The sequence below is a fragment of the Mustela erminea genome, chromosome 7, assembly GCF_009829155.1.
Source record: "Mustela erminea isolate mMusErm1 chromosome 7, mMusErm1.Pri, whole genome shotgun sequence".
Taxonomy (NCBI): domain Eukaryota; kingdom Metazoa; phylum Chordata; class Mammalia; order Carnivora; family Mustelidae; genus Mustela; species Mustela erminea.
This window is the reverse complement of record NC_045620.1, coordinates 134,759,905-134,783,361: the sequence shown is the minus strand read 5'-3', so window position 1 is coordinate 134,783,361 and position 23,457 is coordinate 134,759,905. Positions and strand designations below refer to the sequence as shown.

The window sequence follows — 23,457 nt, the reverse complement described above, 5'->3', positions numbered from 1 at the left end:
TTATGGAAGTAAAAGAAAACTGTTTTCTTCATTATAGCAGCAATGTTAAAAAATATTCAAAATTCTACCTAGATCTCTCAGTGGGGAAAAAAAAATTAAGGCTCTATTATTTGGATGTCAGGTTCTTGTACATGAATAATAATATAAACAAGTATTAACTGTTGTGGTAAAATTTTTTAAAGCAATAGCCCTTTTTAAAAGATTTTCTTTAATTGAGAGAGAGAGAGCATGAGCAGGGTGAGGGGCAGAGGGAGAAGCAGACTCGCCACTGAGCAAGGAGCCAAGACAGGGCTCGATCCTGGGACCCCAGGATCATGACCTGAGCCAAAGGCAGGTGCTTAGCCGACTGAGCCACCCAGGCGCCCAGGAACAATCTTTTTTTTTTACGATTGTATTTATTTATTTGACTGACAGATCACAAGAAGGCAGAGAGGCAGGCAGAGAAAGAGAAAAAGGAGGAAGCAGGCTCCCTGCTGAGCAGAGAGCCCAATGCAGGACTCGATCCCAGGACCCTGAGATCATGACCCGAGCCGAAGGCAGAGGCTTAACCCACTGAGCCACCCAAGCGTCCCAGGAACAGTCTTTTTGTTCATGAAAAACATCCTAGTATAGTGTACTTAAGTCTGCCAATTTCATTACTTAGCTTCTGACTCAACTTCTTAAAGTTTTTTGTAACTTTTGACTGATAAATTTCAGGTACTTTGTTAACACTTGCTGTGAATTAGGTGAGTAGAAATTATTTCTATAATTTCTACCCACAAATGAAGTTCACTTGTTAAAGCTTACACATCTGACCACTGTCTTTAGACTGGACGGTCAGCGTGGTTTACCAGGATCGTGCCTTGGTTTGCTGTGTTGCTAGAGCCTAAAAAGAGTGGGTGAGTTGGGGGGTGGTGTGGAGGGGTCTGTAAAATTCGTTCTTGGTTGCTTTCACTTCACGGCTGGGAAAATGAACTTCTGAGGCCAGCCTGTGTTTTGAGCCTCGTGTTTCCTGGTGTCTTTCTCCCCCTCCCTTTTTCTCCTTTGAGGAGTGACCACCGTAGAGACAGCCGCCAGCTGTGCGAACAATGGTGTGTGGCTGCTGGAATGCTTCCTGGAAACATCATCACAAATTAGTTCAAGATCTGATTTCTTGTTGGTTCTGCGCTTGTAAATGGCATTTAGAATTAAAAAAAAAAATCCATACAAGTTAATCCTTTGATAATATGAATCTTTATTTTGTTGTTTTCTTCACATTTTCAGCTGAGGTCTGAAAACAAAATCAAATCTTTTGAGAAGTTTTAGGTGTGTGAATTCTCAGCCAAGAATGAGGAACTATGAGTTGTTAGAAAACTGGGCTGGACGTTTGAGAAGGAATCTTGTAGAGCATCTTCGACCTGTTTAGCAGTTTATTTTTGTGGTTTGTTTTTTTTTCTCTTCTAGTGATTTTGGTTGGGAACATTAGATGCTCATCTTGAGTAAGATTTATGTTTCATTTATTTGAATAAAAGTAAACTTTTCCTCAAAATCGGTGGCAAGGAAGCATGAAAATGGAGAAAAGGTTATCCCTGTGTGTATTTTATGAAGGAGTGGAATGTGTCATCGTCATCTGACTTTTTACCTCTTTCCCACCCTTGGAGGGGATAGTGCCGTTTTTCTGTGACTGTGTTAAAGAAAGTATTTTTGTCTGCACAGTGACTGTGGCCCGAACTTTTGTTTTACCTAGATTTAGGTGACGTGGTCTGTAGTTCCGCCCCTGGGGGCGGTTGTCCATGAGGTAGAACCGACCCCAAGAGTTAACGCTGCGAGGAACAGACGGTGCCCCTCTTCTCGGGCCCAGGACCTTGAGGAGAACTCTGCCTCGTGCTTCTGCTCTTGTCCTCTCGCCCGTTTGCGGTGCTGCTAATGAGAGATGGTCACCTTCCTAAATAGGATTCCTGGAAACAGCTTCTCCCTTAAGATCTACTCCAGTCCCCTCTATGAGTGTGGGTCGTGTTGATAGAGCATATGGTTCCCCACGTAAATGACACGTTAGCGAGAGGTGCTCCTTGGGAAGTCACTTATGTGGAAAGTGGAAATGTTGAATTACAAAAAGGGAAGTAATACTTCCTTGCTCTTAACGACACTACACTGTGACGATGGAAGGGTAAGTTTATTGTTCGAGCACTTAGAGAAGGGGTTGTTCAGATCAGGGCTCAGCAAACCACAGCTCTCTGCAAACCTTGGCCGGCCAGCGCCTGTCAGTGTAAGTCAAGTTTCACGGAAATACCACTACATCCACTGGCCTGTGTATTGTCCGTGGCTGCTTCGGCTCTGTTACTGCGGCGTTTAGCTGTTGCACGTCATCCACGAAGGCTCAAACACCATTGGATCCTGTTACAGAATAAGTCCGCTGTCTCCTGGTTGAGAGAAATACTTGACAGCTGTCACACGCGTGTAGGGCGTGCTTCCTCTCAGCCGTATTCACGCCCTGCTCCCTCTGCATTTTCCTTCTTTGGCGAATAACACATGTGTTAAGCGTGTGCTGTGCACCAGGCATGAGAAGCAGGGCTGACCGAGTGTTCCGTCTGTCTCCAGGGCTCTGCCCCTCAGGGACACCGAGGGTCACCTGAACACACGGTTCACCAGCCACGTCAACCCCTGCGAAAACCGCATGGGAGGAAGAAACAAGCATCGTTTGATAGATTTTTAATAGGCTTTTTTTCTGGTCACTCTTCTTATGAACTGTGAGTTCTTGAGGGTGTGCATGACCTTACTGCGTGGTGAGGCTCCGCAGGTGCTCTGACCTTTACCTTTCCGCTGCTTGGATGGATATGACTGTGCCATGGGGCTTACACAATTTAATGAATGTGATTTTCGATGGGGCTTAACATTTTTTCTAGTGAGCAAACTTGATGGGGAACCTATACATACACATAGAATCTCTGAACTTCTTAAAGAAAGGAAACCGTATGTTGGGGCTTGTTTTAATCATCTCGAACTCTGGGAGCCAAAGGAGACCTTTGGTGGATCAAAGTGTTAAGTGTAGAGAAACTTTATCACCTGATAAAGTGGCTTTTATCCTCACTGGTCACTGGATTGCCTGGGGAGCAGTATTAACTGTTTTGGTAAAATTTTTTAAAGCAATAGCCAAGTTGCTTTAAATGGCCTTGTGTCTGGAACCTCCCCCCACCCCCCCGCCCCCAGGCCAGTGAGAGCAGAACCTCTAGATGGGGCTTTACTGCCTCCGGGTGATTCTGACCAAGTCAGGCTGTGAAGCCCCCGAGCACCCTGGCAGTGCCATGGCGTGTGAGGCTCTGCTTTACAAGGGCCTTAATTCCAGATGAGTAGTTCTTGTAATTACTTGAAATGGGACCCTTACATGGTTCTTTTAAAATAATATGATTTGTTAAAAAAATTTGATAAATGTATGACACAAAATTATTGTCACTAGTAAATACAGAGGATTCATAATCATTCAGTATAAATATAATCCTAGGACTCGGGAGGTAGAAGTGATCTAGACATCATCGGACTCACACCTGCGACGGACAGGCGAGGACCCCGGCCGCGCTCCCAGCACTCAGGGCCGAGGGAGCTGGAGCCCCCACATTTCCATTCGCAGGCCAGAGCAAAGGCTTTCCTGTTGACACCTAAGGCATCTTGCGCTCTTGGTAATCTGTGGTTGGGGCTTAAAGGTAGCAGGTGTGTCCCCTTCACTGGCAGCGGCGCTTACGCATGACTGTCCCGCTCCGAGAGGCTTCGTGGGCGCCGCCCTCGCTTCCTTCCCGGGAGGTCTGCGGCCGCTCTCCGCCTCGTACCCCGCGGTACCCCGCGGTACCCCGCGACCCAGGCCTCGTGCGCTTACCTCTTGCTCACTGTTTCCTGGTGGGTGTATGTGTTTATCTAGACAAGGTGGTGCTCTTTTAATATTGGGTTAGGGATGCTGTACGCGTTCTTTGTTGCATGTAGAAATAATGCCAGGTTTGGAAAGAATCGATTTAAAAAATAGGACAAGAATGTGTGTAAGAAAGTGATTGCAAGTCATTCTGAGTAACAGGGGAACATCTCTCTGAAGACTCCACATTTATACTTATACTTATCCTGGGGGTTGCTTACTGCTTATTTCTGCTTTGAATAGAAACTTGACGCTGGGAAGCAAGGGGAGGTTGGGCTTTAGGTTGGATTACCGTGAAATCCTCTTGTAAATGGAATACCACTTTGGGTCAGAGACTTCCTGGAATCGTGGAGGGTTAAGTGTAACTTTCCCAGGCTGCTGGTTTTGAGTCCTAAATTGAGCCATGGAGCCTAGAATGATAGAGAAGAATTGAGATTTTCCACTTGGTTATAAACTGGAAAATATGGTGATTTGGTTACTTGATGTGCTCAGTTGTTTGCGTGGACTACTTAACTGTCTTTCTGTTTGTCTTTCTGTCTTTCATCTGTTCCGTCTTTTGTCTGTTTCATAACCCATCTCCTTAACTCAGATTTGTAAATTGTATATGAAGTGTTTCTAACAGCCTTCCGTTGACTAGTGAACAATGGGGGCTTGAACTGCAGAGGTCCCCTTATATGTCACTTTTTTCCAATAAATATATTGGAATTTTTTTTTGAGATTTGCGACAATTTGAAAAAACTCACAGATGAACCGCATAGCCCAGAGATAACCAAAAAAGTTAAGAAAAAAAATAGTGTAAGAATATAGTATCTAATGTGTGTAACATGCAAAATACATGTCAATTGTGTTACTGGGAAGGCTTCTGGTCAACAGTAGGCTGTTAGTAGTTAAGTTCTGGGAGAGTTGAAAGTTATACGTGGCTTTTTGACTCTTGGTGGGGGGCCGGCAGTTGGTACCCCAACCCCCACATTGTTCCAGGGTCAGTAGTGTAGGAAAAGATATAAAGTCAAAGCACAAAGTTTCTGTAATGGATTTGAAATTCATACATACCACTTTTCCCTATATATCTAGATTCAGGTATTTTTTAAAACAAAAGTGTTTTGCTTATTTGCTGAAAATGGGTTAGCTTGAAAGACAAACAGTGGGCTAGAAAAGGCAACCTGAGACCCGGCAGGGGGCTAAAAGTAAGTGTTGAGAAAGCTGTCACATGGAGAATATGAGCCTGGCCTTGAAGTATGTGTGGTCTAGCCGTGGAAAGAAAGCACAAGGCACGTCAGGCGGCAAACCATTCCCGCGCAGTGATCAGGGCAAAAAGTCGATTTGGGAAACACAGGTTGCAGTGTCGGTATAAAGGGGTGAGGGGAGTTCTGGATAGAATTCTAGCCCTTTGCTTGCTTGCTTGCTTGCTTTTAAAGATTTTACTTATTTATTTGACAAAGAAAGACAGCGAGAGAGGGATCAGAAGCACGGGGAGTGGGAGAAGCAGGCTTCCGCGAGCAGGGAGCCTGATGCGAGACTCAATCTGTGGTCATGACCTGAGCCGAAGGCAGATGCTTAACGATTGAGCCACCCAGGCGCCTCTAGCCCTTTGCTTTTTTCTACCTTGGGGACAGTTTAAAAAAAAAAAATCTCTGGGCCTCCCCTGTAAAGGATTAACACGGTCTCTCAAGGTTGTGCAGTGAGATTCTGTCTTTAAAGCAGGTGCCCTGTACAGGTCTGGAAACCTCCGGGGCCCACTGCTGTGGCCTCCGCAACACACGTCAGGGTGAAGGGGGACCTCTGTGGAGATGGCGCTGGAGCTGGTGCTCTGCAGATGTGGAGGGCAGAGAGGAGCGCTGGAGGTGATTAGACTGGGACAGGAGGGACGCAGGAGGAGGAGGAAGGACAAGGACAAAGACGTGAGGCGCGGGGGTGAGCACTAAGGTGTGTTCTAGGGGCCACGAGCAGACCGGCCGGAGGGGAGAGCTAATGGAGGGACAGGATGTTAATGCGGACACGTTCTCCGTCATTGGAGGGTATTTTGGTCTTTTCCTTCTTGGAGATCGTGGATAGACGAGAGCAAGAATAAAACCCCTGCCTTTCAGGATTTGCAAACCTTCTGAAGAGAACGTTCTTTGTCATTATGGTTACAGTTTTCTTTCTCCTTACCCTGTGCGCTTCCTTCTCTTTACATTCTTAGAGGCTCCCCCATCCCAGATTTTCTGGCTTAAACTTCTCCCTGTCTGGGTCTTGGTTCAGCCGGTGGCACCGCACACTACTTGTAGTAGATCTGCCCTCGGTTGTTGGAACTAATAATGTGCTGTTGTCCCCTGGACTGGAAGGAATGGAGCGTAAGGGTCTTGGGTCTCTGGAAGGCACAGATAATTAAAACTGTAATTCCAATACTATCCACTATGTGGTGCTCACGCATCAGAAATAAATTCTGAAACTAAATGGTTGAAAGGGATCGTGCATTGTGACTTTGTGTGGAGAGGTTAAAATCCATAACCACAAAAAAGGGGGAAATGAAACATGCTTTTTGCTGTACCTAAGATTCACTTGAGTTTCTCGTAACAACCTCCAGTGACACTTTAATAATGTGACTTACCGATTCATAAATTCCGGAACATTGGGACATGCATCAGGTACTGTTGTTATCCTAAGAGGTAGCGTGGACAGAAATGCAGGCAGAGTCCCAGAGTTTGTACTAAGCTGGAAAACATCTTTAGATCTCTGTGCTGTTGGTAGCATTGGTAAAAATGACATCAAGGAAGACAAGCAGATTCTTCCACCGTCTGATGCTAAGTAAAGATTTCGGAAGGGAAGATGGACAGTGGTTCAAAGCTGCTGTCTATTTTTTTCCCTTCAAATAAAGTCTGCCATTCCTATGTCCAGAAGTATTAAAATAACCCCTATATTAAAAAAAAAAAAAGTTTCTTTTAAGTGAGAAGCTGAGTGTTTTCATTTAGAACATATTTGAGGAATTTCGGTAATGTTGATATTTTTACGAGCTGTACTAAGGTTGACTGTTGGTGCCTATTGCTTATCATACCTTCTTTTCCCTTTGCAGGTTTTCATCTCTGTGAACTGCTTAAGCACAGATTTCTCTTCTCAGAAAGGTGTGAAGGGGTTGCCTCTGAATATTCAAATTGACACCTATAGTTACAACAACCGTAGCAACAAGCCTGTGCATCGGGCATACTGCCAGATCAAAGTCTTCTGTGACAAGGTAAGACTGTCAGATTGGGGAGGGACAGAGAGAGTAAAGCGTGTGAGAGCCATACTCTTCCTCACAGAGAATACCAGGGTCTTTGCACTATTTCAGTTTGGTATAAATGTATTAATAATAATATGAGAGCGCGTACTGTGCTCAGTCCTCGGCGTCCCCTCCGCTCCCTGGGACTTGTAGGCTGCAGTGTTGGAGCTCTAGGGCCTTGTGTCCGAGGGCTCCGTGCGGATGGCCGTGAAGGGCTGCGCTTTAACCAGCTTCCCTCCCTCCGGCCCTTTGACGAGTCGTCAGCCGGCTCACTAAGCAGAAGGTGAGACTCAGAGTCTTCTCTAGGGCGGCAGGTAGGCAAGAGCAGAAAGCATAAGCTTAATGAGTTCAACATAATTTCTTTAATCTGGGGAGAAAACGGTCACTTTGGCCAGGTGCAGCGCCAGGGGCCCAGCTGGGTGAACTCCGGAGAGAGCGGGTAGCCCCCTGTGTCTTGAAGGCCGGAGACTGTGTTCTCCTCAGGAACTCAGCAGCGTCCCTGGAGAAGCGATTGCTCCACTGACCCAAGATTGAAGGCGACTTTGACCTTCCCCACTCAGGAAATGTTGGACCATATTTTTTGCCAGTCTCTTTTTTTTTTGTCCTGTTCGACAACAGCAGCAGCAATAACCCTCTCTGTTACTGAGATTTTTAGAAGGTACTAGAAAACTGGAAGTGTATTTGCTATCAGAGGTCTGCTGTCCTGATTTTTACACTGGGGACCAGAACACAGTATGTGGCCTCGTTGGAACAGCCGGAGTTCAGAGAACTTTCTCAAACACCCAAATTTAGTAACATGTATTGAGTACCACGTGCCTGGTTATGTGCTAGGCTGTGTTATTTTTCTTTTGTTGCTATTAACAAATTACCATAAACTAAGTGGCTCAAACAACACCATTTTATTACTTCATGGTTCTATAGGTCAGAAGTCTGAGGTCTCGCTGGGCTAAAACCCAGCCGTTAGAACCGCATCTCTTTCTGGCGTCTCTCGGGGAGAATCTGTTTGTCTACTTTTCTGCCTCCTCGAGGCACTCACATTCTTTGGCTTATGGCCTCTTCCACCTTCAAAGCCAGGAGCCTCACATCACATCCCTTGGACCGTGCTGCCAGTGCCACGTGTCCTCGTCTGGCTCTTCGGCTTCTAGGGACACTTCCATTATCCTGGGCTCACACACATGGTCTCGGACACTTGTCCTATCAGAATGCCAGCTGATTAGCAACATTAGGTCTCCTTTGCTGTGTTAGTGCACATTGTCCCAGGTTTTGAGATGTGGGTACGGACATCTCCCAGCGGCTGTTACTTCCCACATCCTCTGCGTTTTTACGAATGCCAAGTCACATGAGGCGTACAGCAGGCGTCTTGGATCCTGAGCCGGAGTTCTCTCCTTCGCCCCACATTCCTCTTATTAGCCAGAAGAAAACCTAGAGAGGTATCCAAAGTCATAAAAACTATAAGCCCCAATTTTTTATTATTTGATTCAGTAGATATCAGATCACTCTAATTGTTAGCCCAGTACTTACTGTGTTTCTGATGTATCTCTCCTGGGGCCGTAACCGTGTGTGCGCTGATCCTGGTGCATGGACCCACTCAGAATCTCGGCTGTGTCGAATGATGTCCACACGCGTTAGCATGAACTGGAGTTTTCGGCATCAAGACAAAAGCTGTACAAGCAGTTTTGCAGAGAAGGAAGAGTAATAAGTCACAATCTTAAATGAAATTCTTTTTAGTATTAAGATTTTTTGAGGGAAGCTTCCGTATTGGTAGCTGATTTAGAAGATGAAACACAGGGAAAGTTTCATGATTGTCTAAAGTTATTTTATTAATCAGTGGTTGTACAGACTCTAGAAACCACTTTTTATTGTGTGAGTGTGCACTAATGTACACTCTGAAGCAGAAAGCCTTCTCTTTGGAGTTGTAGGACTGAGTGAGGTCTGAGACGACGCACGGTTTCATCTTCCGCGGGTGCTGTTTGCCTCCTCACCTGTTCGTCTCAATCACGTGTGAGAGCAGCAGGTTAGCCACAGTCTGGCGTGGCGTGTCCACTGTGCAGGCCAGTCACTGTCTTCTCCTTACGCGTGTGTGAGCTCTGTGCCGCGGTGAGAGTAGGTCACGCAAAGTCGTGGTTAGGAACTAGGCGTCTGCCCCGGCCGTGCTTTGTGTAGCCTGTGTAGGTGCCCACACACCCTCAGCCTTCATAGGCTGGGCTTTCTTTGTAAGGCCCCTGAAAATAGTGCTGACCTATTCTGCCCTTTTGTGGAAGCAGAGATCTGCTCAGGGATGAAAACTGTTGGTCAGCTTTCCCCGTGGCACCCTGACGGCGCACAGCGGTGGTGTGAGCGCTCTCCGGTCGAGAGGTGCCTGGGGGCATCGGGGGTGAACTTACACACTGTTTCCATCCTGAGGTTTTAATCTCAGAGCTGTTAGGGGTTGATATCTAACCCAGTATGGGAAGAAAATACTATGTATCGCTGTGTGTAATTAACTGTCAAAGTCCTTGACTCTTTCAGCCACATGAAACCCCCATGACCTCACCCCCGCTCCTGATTCTCGTGCATCTTGTTGTAGCTTCTCTCGTCCCTTACAGCTGGGATTGCTTCTGCTCTTCTGGGCTGTCTGGTGCTGCCTCCTCTCTGCGCACTGTCCCGCCTCCCTCCTTGATGCTCTCCCTCCTGAGCTAGGCCTCGCCTATTGTTTGCTGCCTGTCCATCTGCTTTTCTCTGCTGGCTCTTAAAACTCTGACATCTTACCAATCTGATCCACATCCACAGTAGGAAACCAGAAATAAGACATCTCTTGGTATCCTTCAGAGGCATTTACATGGTTTTTCTCTCCTAAGAAGATTTTTTTTTAGTACGTTATTACAAACTACTCAACAGGTTTGGTAAATGGAACTTTCTCCTATGGCAGAAGCAGCAGCAATTTAACATGTTTTCAGAGAAAACGAGAATAGGAATTGGATCTCTAAGCAGTGGAGATTTGGCAGCTTCTCTTTCTACGAGCTTGTGTGTGTGTGTGTGTGTGTGTGTGTGTGTATTTGGGGTTCATCCTTAGAAACATGTCATTGGCCTTTATTTCCCATAGATTGTTTTCTTCAGCAGAGTAATACTCACTGTGGCTGTAATGGGGAACAGATAGATTAACGTTTTCAGTCACCGCCTGCTGTGATGGCCCAAGATCAGCCTCTTCAGTTGTGGAGACAGAGAGTGAAGTAGCATGAGTTTAAATGGCTCTCTGTAATGTCACAGGACTTGAACATTTCTTGCAGAGTCTAATGCTGACGAATTCTTTTAGCTTTTGTATGTCTGAAAAGGATTTCACCTCTGATTTTGAAAAATCTTTTTGCTGGGTATAAAATTCTGGCTGACGCTTTTTCCTTCAATGCTTTAAAGACATGACTCTGCTGTTGTCAGCCTTACATTTATTTTTTTGTTTATAGAAAGAGTGCGTGAGTGGGAGAAGGGGCAGAGAGAGGGTGAGAGAGAATCTCAAGCAGATTCCCCTCTGAGCGGGGCGCCTGCTGTGGGGCTCGATCTCATGACCCTGAGGTCATGACCTGAGCCGAAATCAAGAGTTGGCTGAGCCAGCCAGGCGCCCCAAACTTCCATGTCTAATGAAATATCTGCCATCATCATTATCTTTGTTCTTCTGTACCTAATGTATCTATTTTTCTCTGACTCTCTTTAGATTTTCTCTTTTTACTGATTTTGAGCAATTTGATATTTCTTGTTACATTTCTTGTACTTAGAGTTTGTTGAGCTGCTTGGATCTGTGGGTTTATAGTTTTCATCCTACTGGAACATTTTTCAGGCTTTGTTTCTTGAAACACATTCTTTCATCCTCCTCTGAGAATGCTGGTTGCACACGTACACACACAAGCTTGCGGTCCTACAGCTCCCCGGTGCTGTTCAGTCTCTGGGATTGCTTTTTCTCTCCGTGTTTCAGTTTGGATAATTTCTGTTGTTAATGTCTGAAGTTCTTCAGTATTTCCTTTGCCCTGTCTACACTGCCATTAATCCCATGCAGTGTATTTTCCATCTCAGATGTTTTTGTCTCTGGGAGATCAATTTGGATCTGTTTTACATCTTTCTGGTCTCAATATGTGTGTTTTTCGCTAAGTTTTTGAACATGTGGAATGTAGTTACAACAGCCACGCTGCTGTCCTTGCCTGAATTCTGTGTGGTTTCTGGGCTGGCATCAGTGGTTTGACAGCCTCCTCCTGAGTTACGTACTCCTGCTGCTCTACCTGCCTAGTGTCTCACCGGCTACTAGCCGTGTGAGTTTTACACTGTTTGACACCGGATGGCTTTTTCATCTTCGGAATCCTCAGGAGCTCTGTCCTGAGAGCTGGTGGAGTTACTTGGAAACATTTTGATCCTTTCAGGTCTTGCTTTTCCAGTTTTGATAGGGGAGTCTGGAGTGGCTCAGTATCAGCTGCTTATTCTCTGCAGCTGAGCTCAGGTTTTCCTGACTGTTCTACCAACCACCCTGTGGATTTTCAGCTTCTCCGGTCTCACTTGTGGGAAGAGGCACTGTTTTCCCTGTGTGAGTTTCAGACACTGTTCTCTAGTTTTTTCTGAGGGCTTTTCCCCCAACCTTGGGTACCTTCCTTACACCTGCTTCTCTCTGAGTGCCGGACTAACTACCTAAGGGAACCCTCCGGAGACCTCTGGGGTTCTTTCTCATGTAACTCCCCATTGCTACTTTGTCCTGCTTCCTTGATCTCTCTCTGGATTTTCAACTGTCTCTCTTGACCCAGGAAACACAGATGGAGCAGACCTCTGGACGTCCCTGCCTGTGCCACAGCCTGGGGACTGGGAAGGCGGTCAGCCCCTGGAGGGCTCATCTTGTTTGTTTCTTTTCTCTCACAGATCCCTGTTCTTTGTTGCTTGGTGGCCCTGGCCTTAACAATCCTTGTTTCCTGCATCTTTATTTTTTTTGTTTAGGTTGTTTCAGGGTGGGGGTAGGTCTGTCTGTGATAGTCCCATCTTTTTTTTTTTTTTCTTTTTCTTTTTTTTTTTTTAAAGATTTTATTTATTTATTTGACAGAGAGAGATCACAAGTAGGCAGAGAGGCAGAGAGAGAGAGGAGGAAGCAGGCTCCCTGCTGAGCAGAGAGCCCGATGCGGGACTCGATCCCAGGACCCTGAGATCATGACCTGAGCCGAAGGCAGCGGCTTAACCCACTGAGCCACCCAGGCGCCCAGTGTGATAGTCCCATCTTGAGTGGAAGCACAAACCCCTTATTCTTTATAGATGGAGCCAATAAATACGGAGAGAAATGTCTTTTTTTTTTTTTTTTAAGATTTTATTTATTTATTTGACGGGGGAGGGGGCAGATCACAAGTAGGCAGAGAGACAGGCAGAGAGAGAGGAGGAAGCAGGCTGCCTGCTGAGCAGAAAGCCCAATGCGGGCTCGATCCCAGGACCCTGAGATCATGACCTGAGCCAAAGGCAGAGGCTCTAACCCACTGAGCCACCCAGGCGCCCCGTGACTTGTCTTATTTTTTATTTTATTTATTTATTTTTTAAAAAGATTTTATTTATTTATTTGTCAGAGAGAGAGGAGCGAGAGCGAGCACAGGCAGACAGAGCGGCAGGCGGAGGCAGAGGGAGAAGCAGGCTCCCTGCCAAGCAAGGAGCCCGATGTGAGACTCGATCCCAGGACGCTGGGATCATGACCTGAGCTGAGGGCAGCTGCTTAACCAACTGAGCCACCCAGGCGCCCCCATGTCTTATTTTTTAAAACTACTTTTTGGAGAGTGTAATTTATCATCAGAGTGAAGCTATTGTTAGACTCTTGGAAAGAACTGAGAGAGACACAGACCAGCTGTATGGTAACAGGCAGGAGGTCAGGGATGTTGACCTGTTTTTCTGTGTCAGGGAGGTGGGGTCTGGGTCAGCATTGTATAGTGATTTTCATGGTGTGTTTACCAGCGTGTGAGTGTCTTCATACCTTCTGAAAGGGGCAGAAGGTGGTTTGTATTCTGTTTGGTTAAATGTGGTTTCATTATATAGTAGTGACAGGGTCTGTGGGAGGATTTTCATTGCCCGTCTTTGCTACCAGGGAGTTTATTTACAGAAAAATAAGCTTCTTGTGGAGATTTCACTGGGTGACTTTGTGAAGAAAGCTGTACCACCCAGAAATAAATGCTAACAGGTGAAGCAAAGTGATTAATTAATAGTTAGGTTTTTATTGTACATGTTTAACTTTAGATCATGTTTTATAAATACTACGACACTGCCATTCTCTATGCAGTTGATGGTATTGTGTATCTGTCCTCTCTGACGGATTGGGAGAACACTTTTTCTCTTTCATGTGATTATACAGATTTCTATTTAAATCTTCGCTTTAGGGAGTTATAGTTGGTCCTATCTGTCACTTACTTGATGCCAAGTTCTTGGAGAGAATCCCACTTCCAATGATAACATTACCCACCTGGGAAAGCACAGTCAGAGCAGGGCCAGCTTGTCTATCAGACAACGGCAGTAGTCACTTGGGTTTTTGAAGGCCGCGTGCATGAGCAGATATCTTCAGCTTTTCATTTAGCCTGGCTGCATCCATTGTTGAGGGGGAATTGTGCTGTATTTGTTTTTTAAGTAAATGGTATTTCCCCATGATTTCACATAGTTAAACAGTTTTAAGAACAGGCCTTCTAGGGGCACCTGGGTGGCTTCTTCAGCTGAGCACTGGACTCCTGATTTGGGCTCAGGTCATGATCTCAGGGTTGTGAGATTGAGCCCCGTGTCTGGCTGCACCCTGGGCATGGAGCCTGCTTCAGATTCTCTCTCTTCCCCACTCCCTCTGCTCCTTTTCCTCCTCCTTTTAAAAAAAATGGGGGAAAAAAATAGGCTTTTTAGAAAAAACTACTATGATAAGCTCCATAAATATAATAATTAATGGAGTTTATCTCCAGAAAGGAGATATTTTTTTCCCATTCGTCAGAAAAGAATTAAATATTTTATTTTTTTAAAAGATTTTATTTATTTATTTGACAGACAGAGATCACAAGTAGGCAGAGAGGCAGGCAGAGAGAGAGGAGGGGGGAAGCAGACTCCCTGCCGAGCAGAGAGCCCGATGCGGGGCTGGATCCCAGGACCCTGGGATCATGACCTGAGCCGAAGGCAGAGGCTTTAACCCACTGAGCCACCCAGGCGCCCCAGAATTAAATATTTTAAAGAGGATCAATTAAACAGAATCATGCCTTGTCTTCTCTTGGCCTATAGGGAGCTGAACGGAAAATCAGGGATGAAGAACGGAAACAGAGCAAAAGAAAAGGCAAGTGTACTGACCCCAGCTCCCGGTCGGATGCCTGTAAGTAGAAATGTTTCCACCACCTGCTTCACATCTTTTCCATTCAGAATAGGGACTGAAGCTGTATTTACTGTATCAAGCACAAGACACAGTAGTGGCCACTCACTGCCGCGCGGTGGTAGCATGACTTCTTTCCCGGTTACGCGATCAGATGAATGGCTGAGCTAAGTCCTTTTCTAGGGGGAAGGACAGAAAGGGTCCTTGAGTCTTTCCGGAGTTCACATATTTTGGCCCTTAGTTTTAGTTCTGGTTACTGATTCTGGCCCTGAAAAATAACACACCTTCTGTCTGGATGGCTGGTGATAACACTGGGGCTTGTCTAGACTTGTAAGAATCATAATAATGCTCTTGAGAATTCAGGAGGTCTCATTTCTAAATGTAAATGCGTGGTTTTCTAACGTTTCAGAATCTGTAGGGCTCCTGTTTGGACATTTCACCAGGAAAGCTTGCTTTCTTTCCTTATTTATTTATTTGATTGATTTTTTTTTTTTTAATGTGACAAATATTCATATTCACAAAATCCAGTATCTGTCTGCTCCGGGGTGGGGGAGGGGGGGAGGATGCTGGTCTGGGGCAGGAGCGTTTCCTGCTCGGGGCCTCCCTCGGCAGACGTGTGCTCTGCGGCACCGCGCCGTAGGCTCCCGGGCCAGCGTGGAAGGGCAGGCTCCCAGCTCACCCGAGGGAAAGCTCACCTCTGAGGGCTGCAGGGCAGATGGCAGGGGAGGAGGGAGTCTGTAACTTAATAAATAAAAAACCTAGTCCGTGACCCTCACGCTGAGCCTCTCCGAGGGGAAGTTGGAGCTACAAAGTTATGTTCTCGAGATGAACAGTGCGGTGCTGTCAGAATGTGAACCACTGAGTCAGGCGGCTCGGGTGAAATGACTTCTGAATTATGTTTGTATGGTTGTAAGTCTTAGCCTTTCAGACAAAAAGTAAACATGCTTTGCCTCTGTTCCAGATTTCCCCGGTATGTGTAAAAGTAGCCTTTTCTCTTCTCATTTTGCTAAGATGTTCAGTTGATTTTAGTATAAATGTAACCAATGTATTTCTTCACGAGGGCTGTGATTCTCCTCTTGGCTCAGGCAGTGTGAGCTCTTCCTTCTAGAGTGCTGCTGTTTAAGGGCCTTACATCGGAGGGGAATGCTCTAGCCTGCGTCCATTATGGGTACCGAAGTGGTTGACTAGGGGGTCGTCTTTTTTCCCCCCCCCCAGTTTCCGATGTTAAAGTGCCACTGCTTCCCTCGCACAAGCGGATGGATATCACGGTGTTCAAGCCCTTCGTTGATCTGGACACCCAGCCTGTCCTCTTCATTCCCGATGTGCACTTTGCCAGCCTCCAGCGGGGCACTCACGTAGGTAACCAGGATCCTGGGGCGGCCGCGAGAGAAGGTCTTTGGCATTCCTGGTAAACAGAAGCCAGTGTAGAGAGTTTTGACCAGTGTTATGGGCCAGCCTTCTGGAATATTCTGTTGGGTGATACACTGTCCTTACAATAAGGTGGATGTAAGCCTTGTTGACAGGAATGAAGTACCAAACCTGTGAACTTCACTCTGTTTGTCTGTGTGTGTTTATGTCATAGTTTATTTTTAAATTGTTAGAATAGTAACAGTTTGGAGTCCGGATCTATGATCTTGTGCATTTAACTTATATGGTTCTGGGAAGGAGGGAACAGCCACAGGAAGACTTAGCGTAGGTAACCCTCATGGCAAAAAGAACATCCGCCTGAGTGGCTCAGTTGGATTAGCCACTGCCTTTGGCTCAGGTCATGATCCCACGGTCCTGGGATCAAGTCCCACATCAGGCTCCTTGCTTGACAAGGAACCTGCTTCTCTCTTTGCCTCTGCCTGCCTCTCTCCCTGCTTGTGTGCATGCTCTCACACACACTCTCTCTCTCTCTCTCCCTGTCTCTCTCTCTCTCTCTCTGATAGATAAATAAATAAATAAAATATTTTTTTTTAAAAAAAGAGCATCTGAAGGCTCTCCTCATTGTATCAGTTACTGAATCATAGTTGGCACATACACAGCCGTATCTTGGCAATTAATATAAAAGTTCACAACTGGCCACACCTGCTTTGAGCAGAAGCTTAGTAGAGAGAATAGCCTGGCCCGCGTGGGGCCTGCTTTCTCTGCGGAGCTCAAAACAGTATGAAGAAGGTGGTCTCCCATGCACCTCGTGCACGGATGTATATGGATCGGTGAGTTTTTAAGTTTTGGGGATTGGGAGGGTATTGCCAATGTATCTTTCTCTCTCTCTCTTTTTTTTTCTTTAAGGTTTATTTATTTGAAAGACTGAGTGCGTCGTGGGGGGAGGGCAGAGGGAGCACGAATCTCAAGCAGGCTCGTCGCTGAGCGTGGAGCCCTGCGTAGGCTCCATCCCTGACCGCCCACACTGGCACCCCTGCTACTCAGCGCTCGACCATGTTGAGGGTCCGGTCTCCTCTTTGGTGCGCCCCTTTCAGACCCAGGTTGCATAGGGAGCCTTTTCTCTGAAGGCCATTCTCCACTGCCTCTCGAACTTTCCATGTGCTCAGACATACCTCAGAGATCATGATCTGAGCCGATGTCAAGAGCCACCCAGATGCCCCAACCATGTATCCAGTTTCTAATGAGAAGCTTTGGGGCGAGCAGGGGTTGACAAACTTTTCCTGTAAAGGCTCCGAGAGCAAATACTGTAGGCTTCTGGAGCCACATGGTGTCTGCTGTGACTCTTCAGCTCTGCCGCTACAGTGCCAGATGCCCGAGAGTGAGCATGTCTGTGCACCAGTAAATTTCTGTGAACAGGCATCGGGCCCCACTTGGCTCATGGGCCCTAGTTGGCCATTCCCTGCTTTAGAGGAGTTCATGCCCAGAAGGATCTGGTTATTGACAAATAAGCCTAAGGGATTTTGGACTAGACTAAATTCAAAATTATTTTCATTTTAGAAATAAGTTACTTATGGTGTGAAATATTTTGAGCATATACTAGAAAACAATTTTTTTTTTTTTTGGTCTTAGGTCCTTCCCATTGCCCCAGAAGAACTGGAGGGTGAGGGGTAAGTTTTATGTTTTGTTTTGTTTTAACAAATTCTTTTTATTTTTAAACAATCTCAAACTTACAGAAAAATTGCAAGTACAATGCAAAGACCTCATTTTTTCCTGAGCCGTTGGAGAGTCAGCTGCAGACTCCATGACCTGTCATTCCCAAACACCTTGTGTATATTTCCTGCAGATGGGGACAGTCTCCCACATAGTGGAGCCAGGATAGTAACAAGACGTTCCATTCAGGTGTTCCCATAATGTCCTTTATAGCAGAGGAGGCTCCTGCGCAGACTCAGACTGTGTGTGTAGTTGTGTCTTGATTCTCCTTCAGTCTTGAACAGTCTCATCTCCTTGACTTTCCTGACCTAATACTTTTGCAGTCAAATGCTCTACCACTGAGCTATAGCCCCGACCTAATACTTTTGAAGATTACGAGCCAGTTGCTTTGTAGAATGTCCTCTAGTTTGGGTCTCTGTTGTTCTGTCATGATTAGACTCAGGGAATTATGCATCTTGGCAGGAATGTCGTAGGGATAACGCTGCACTCCCTGTGTGTCCTGTCAGGTAGCACGGTTTTGGTCCCCCCCTCGTCCCCCTCCCCGCATAGTGTGGTTCACTTTGATCACATGATCAAGGTGGTGTCTGCCAGGCTGCGCCGCCGCGAGGGCACCCGTCCTCCTTTTGTAGTAAGTCTGTAGTGGGGAGGCGCTTTGTCGCTTGGTGAAAATTTCATTCCTCATCAGACTTTTAATTTCTTCCTTTTTTTTTTTATCATCAGTATGGACTCCTAGTTTCCGGCTTTGTTCAACAAGTTGCAAATCATTTCTTTTCTTTTTTTTTTTTTTTTAAAGATTTTATTTATTTATTTGATAGACAGAGGTCACACGCAGGCAGAGAGAGAGGAGAAAGCAGGCTTTCCGAGGAGCAGAGAGCCGGATGTGGGGCTCGATCCCAGGACCCTGGGATCATGACCTGAGCTGAAGGCAGAGGCTTTAACCCACTGAACCACCCAGGCGCCCCTGCAAATCATTTCTGTCATCTAGTTTGATCAAATTGTTCTAGAAGGTCCGTTGGTCATTCCAGCTACTCCTGAGCCCTGATGCCCTCCCCCCCACCTCCCTGGGTGCTCCCTCACACCCGCGCCCAGTGTCTTCCAGGCACTGGTGCTTTCCCTTCCCCAGCCCGAGGGTCCGCTTTTTCTCCAGGAAGCCCTGTTCCCTTTCAAAGAAGGAAGCTGGCCCTGGGTGTGCTCCTTGCTATGGAGGTGTCACTGCCCCTGACCTGCGGTCACCCTCCGTGGCCCACTTGGGCCCTGACTGCCCACACAGGGACACCCCCTGCTCAGCACTCAGCCATGTCCGGTCCCCTCTTTGGGGCTCCCCTTTTAGACCCGTGTTGTTGCGTAGGGAGCCTGTTCTCTGAAGGCCATCCATTTCCTCTCCGACTCTTCGTGTGCTCAGACGTACTTCAGGTGCTTTCACGGGAGGCCTGGGTGTGCGCTGGAAACTAAGACAGACTGAGAAGCCGAAGGCACAGCCCCTATTCTTGACGTGATCCTTCTGCTCGAAACCAAGCCCTCTTCCTTCATTTTCATTTTCAGTTATGGTGCTGTTTCCTTGCTCTGCTGGTTGTGCTTCCCCCCTTTGTTGACATGCTCTCTTCTTTGTTGCCACCTTTATACGTGCATGTGTGTGTGTGCTTGTTATTATCTCAAATCCTACTTCCTCTATAAAATGCTTCCTGAAAAGCAGCTCTCTGTTGCTGAGAAGCACTTTGCTCTAGTGTCCGAGCAGTGCAGAGCGTCCGGCAGCCGACCCGAGTGTAATAGTCCCAGCTCTGCCCTTGAACAGCCCGAGCTGGTTCAGTCAGTGTCTTTCCTTGGGCCTCAGATTTTCCTCCACAAACTAATGGAGCTGGACCAGAAAAAGAATGAAGGTCATTTTAAATCTGAACTTCAGTGGTACACCCTGAAGCTCTTTGTTTCCACAAGTGGTAGAAGTTGGAGTCACTAATCACATCTTTCGGATTGCCTGCAGCTCTAACTTGAAAAGGGCTCCGTATGGATCGGAGGAGGATTTTTCGATCGCCCCTGCTGCTAAGCTGACTCGGCTAGAAGAACCAAAGAGAGGTGCGTCGGCTTGCAGTCCTGGGGGAGCTGTCAGAGAGAAGGGGATTCCGCATCTGCCAAAAGCATGACGTGCTCAGGCCAATCTTGTGTAGCCTGACTATCTTGAATCAGACCAGCTCTCGGCTCAGAGCTTGGACTTACCCGAGAGTTAAAAGAAGCTGAAAGCTGTGTTCCTCCAGATGGATTGGACATTGGTTCATGTTCACTGTTCTTGATGTGTGTCTTTTTAGTTTAACCGGTATCTAAGATCTGTTCTCTCATTTTGCTCATACGAATAACTGTGTCCTTTTTCTTGCCCCCTCCTTATTCCTGGCTGTGGATTAGTGCTGCTCTACGTACGCAAGGAGTCAGAGGAAGTCTTTGATGCCCTGATGCTCAAGACTCCATCTCTGAAAGGCTTGATGGAGGCTGTAAGTAGTAGGAACTTGGAAACCCTCCTGCGAAAGTTAAACCTACTGAAGTAGAATCCTGCTGAAACACATTTTATCAGACCACCCAGATTCCTTGTTATGGAAATCTCTGAGGCCTGTGCCTGTGGCACAGCCCAGGTTTCAACCTGTCTCGTGGGGCCCTCAGTCGTCTGCAGGGCCTTCCCCACTGGGCCTCACGCTACTGCACCCAGCATACTAGTTGGTAGAAGTAACTTCTGAGTAACGTCTTATCAACCGAACTGATGGCTTTTGTGCTGATCAATGAGATAGGGGGGTTTTTTGGTGGGGGGAGGTTGGGTTTTGCTTTTGTTTTTTTTTTTAAGATTCTATTTATTTTAGAGCGAGAAAGCCAGTATAAGCAGGAGGGGCAGAGGGAGAGAGAGAATCTCAAGCAGACCCCCTGCTGAGTGCAGAGCCTGACATGGGGCTCGATTCCAGGACCCTGAGATCATGACCTGAGCCGAAACCAAGAGTTGGATGCTTGACCAACTGAGCCCCCAGGCACCCCTGAAATAGTTTTAATATACTTGGTTAAAGGAAGACTGCCATTTAACAAACCATTTAGAAGCTCACAAAAATTATTTTTAATCAAATAGAAATCTTTAAAAACTTCCTGCGTAAAAACAATGGCTCCTGGGTCTGCCTTTGAAACTCCTGATCCTGGGGAATGACCAAGTTTATATCAAGTCCTTAGCCAAAACCTATTTGAGAAAATTTAGACATGTAGCCACCGATAACCATAATCTTTCCCACTAAGGCCTCAGCACTGAGCAAACTGACCCCAGTCAGCCCTGCTGGGACATCAGCAAGAGTTGGCATGAGGAGGAGGCCATTTTAGCTTTGCCCCGGGATACAGTTCAAGGAGTCAGCACTGTGTCCTGCTATTAATCAACTCGCTAGAAATCACAGACATCTTTAAGCTCAGAGCATGCGCACCACAGGAAATGAGTTTCCCCTGGCTCCCCTGACAGCCACAGCGTGCTGAATTCCGCTAACACGTGTTACTAAGCGCCTGCTTGGCACCAGGTTCTGTTCTAGCTGCCAGAGTCATGAGAGTAGGTGACACGTTGCCGAATGGAGCTTCGGGTCCAGAGAGGAGGGTGTGGACAAGAAAGTAAGAAACTAAGAAGTAATTTTCCAGGCACTGATAAATGCAGTGACAAAAAATAAAGCAGGGCTAGCAAACAGTGGGCTGGGGGAGCCATGGTCTCTCGGGGTCCCGGGGCTCACAGGCATCTCCAAGTACATTCCCTCCCCACAACGAAACCAGCACCACCATCAGCCTCGGCTTTCTGTTGTTTTTCAGCTTCGGGCGGTTTTTCCTACGTTACTCTTTTTTTTTTAAGATTTTATTTATTTATTTGACAGAGATCACTAGTAGTCAGAGAGTCAGGCAGAGAGAGAGGGGGAAGCAGGCTCCCCACTGAGCACAGAGCCCGATGCGTGGGGCTCGATCCCAGGACCCCGGGATCGTGACCTGAGCTAAAGGCAGAGGCTTTAACCCACTGAGCCACCCAGGCACCCCTACATTACTCTTTCTTACCTTGTCTTCTGGTAACCTTTCCTCATTTCTGCAGAACCATGCAGACTCTTAATTATGGAGAGAAAGGAAGTAAAGAAGGTTGAGTCTTACTGTGCAAGTACTTCGTGCTCAGAGCCCATCAAGAATTCGTCAGTGTTGTGTCTCTCTCAGGCCTGGGGTTTCCTAACTGGTGCTTCATAAGTGCACGAGGAAGTACGACACAGTGATACAGAAAAGAAGTGGATGCTTGGATGATGGGAGCTTAGATTGGGTTTGAACTGGGTGTTTTGTTAGCTTGAAAGCGGTCTGCAGGTTGGCCTTCCGAGGCCCCCTTTCTCAGTGCTGCTTTGAGCTTTGCTCTTCAGATGGTCGATGGTAGCCCCAGTTTGGGGATGGTCTGCACAATTCCAGATAAAGCATTTGGTGTAGACGGAGTCAGCTTATCCTTGGATTAATTCATCCTCTCTCCTTAAAGACAGCCTCTGTGCTTTGACAGGAAACCCGCACACTTGACACTACCCTGATTCCACTGCTCAGTCGGCACCTTACAGATCATGGAAGGGGGTGGAAGGCCTGAGGATCTGGAGGGCCCAAGGGCCACACCCCAGCGGCCACAGCCACGTTAACCTGGTTAATCACGGAGCCTCGCGGGCTTTGCGAGAATCTGTGCTGCTCTCGGAGAGGCTCTCAGTAGAAACGGGCAGAGGCGCAGTCATGGTTTATGATCAGGGACCTTGACGTATCTCCTAGGCTCTGGGACATTCAGGCATTGTTTCCTTTGCGTGATTCTGTATCTGAAGTGAACCCCTGCTCTGTGCTGGACACGCGGAGTCCTCGCCGCCCCGCACTGCAGGGAATCAGAGCTTCTCCCTTCTGAGCGGGGGAGGCAGAGGGTCAGAGCTGAGTCAAGGCCGCTGGGTCGGACCCCAGAGCGGGGCCATTATGGGCTTGAGCAGAGCGTGCGCGGTGGTGTGACCCACAGGGCAGGACCCCGACTGGAAGCCATGGGGCTTAGGTCATCAGGCTGGGGCCCTGTGGCCGCGTCAGGGTCACAGGAGCGCCGCGGACGGGAGCTGTGGGTCCCCGAGGAGCAGAGCGGCACTGAGCAGCTGCACACTTCCTTCTGGAAATCTAACAGTGCTCTAGAGCGTAGTCACGTTCCAGAAAGAGGACCACATAACCCACTGAGAGCTATCAGTACGCTAGGGGGAGGTGACAGGCCGGTGACCACTGCTTCCTCCAAAGGCAGGTAACCCCCCACACACACACACGGTCTGCAGGCATTTCCTGTACGTGCACGTGCATTTTTGAAAGAAAACTGAGTGAGTGTCCCACAGTATTTATAGTGTGTGTTTTAAAGCCTCGAGATCAGCATTTTGTAATTATTTTTCTTTGTTCTTTTAGATCTCAGACAAATACGATGTGCCCCACGATAAGATTGGGAAGATATTCAAGAAATGTAAGAAAGGGTAAGCATTACCTGGCATTCCTAGTACTTCTAAGTAATGTTAATATTCTGTAACATTAGTGCAATTCACATGCATTTGTGCCCAGTCTAGAAAAAGTTACAGGAATGTGAAATGCAGGGATATATTTTTTCTTAAAATATCCACATTAAATTGATCTGCCTTTCTAAGACATCTTTGTGGACTTTTTTTTTTTTTCAAGTAAGATTTTTATTTGCTCTTCCTGCACTTGGTACCAGTGAAGCAGCTCCAAATCCCAGAGCACGTTACGAGATTGAGTCAGGGTAAAAGCAGACATGGCCCCGTTTGTTGTGCCCCCGGCATGAGTCAGGCACTGGACCAGGCACTTGGCGTAGTACTTGACTTTCACATTAACCTTTGAGCCGGGCTGGGCATTCATTAGTTCATAGACCTGGCAGCTGAGGCAGAGAGCCTGTGATGTCCAAGCTCAGGTAGCAGGTTAGTGCCAAGGCCATGGTTCAGGTTCAGT

The 23,457-nt window shown here is 47.0% G+C and overlaps 1 protein-coding gene across 5 annotated transcripts in view; it reads left to right on the top strand.

Annotated features, from left to right (window-relative positions):
• GRHL1 (grainyhead like transcription factor 1) overlaps positions 1 to 23,457 on the top strand; it is a 52,892-nt gene that overhangs the window by 27,116 nt on the left and 2,319 nt on the right. For 4 of the 5 annotated variants that reach the window (XM_032353345.1, XM_032353342.1, XM_032353344.1 and 1 more), the window contains exons 9-15: positions 6,906 to 7,064; positions 14,316 to 14,403; positions 15,616 to 15,755; positions 17,398 to 17,435; positions 19,457 to 19,548; positions 19,873 to 19,958; positions 22,906 to 22,970. In XM_032353345.1, the coding sequence (XP_032209236.1) occupies positions 6,906 to 7,064; positions 14,316 to 14,403; positions 15,616 to 15,755; positions 17,398 to 17,435; positions 19,457 to 19,548; positions 19,873 to 19,958; positions 22,906 to 22,970 (668 nt within the window). The remainder of the gene's footprint in view (positions 1 to 6,905; positions 7,065 to 14,315; positions 14,404 to 15,615; positions 15,756 to 17,397; positions 17,436 to 19,456; positions 19,549 to 19,872; positions 19,959 to 22,905; positions 22,971 to 23,457) is intronic. The other variant, XM_032353343.1, reaches the window with a different exon arrangement.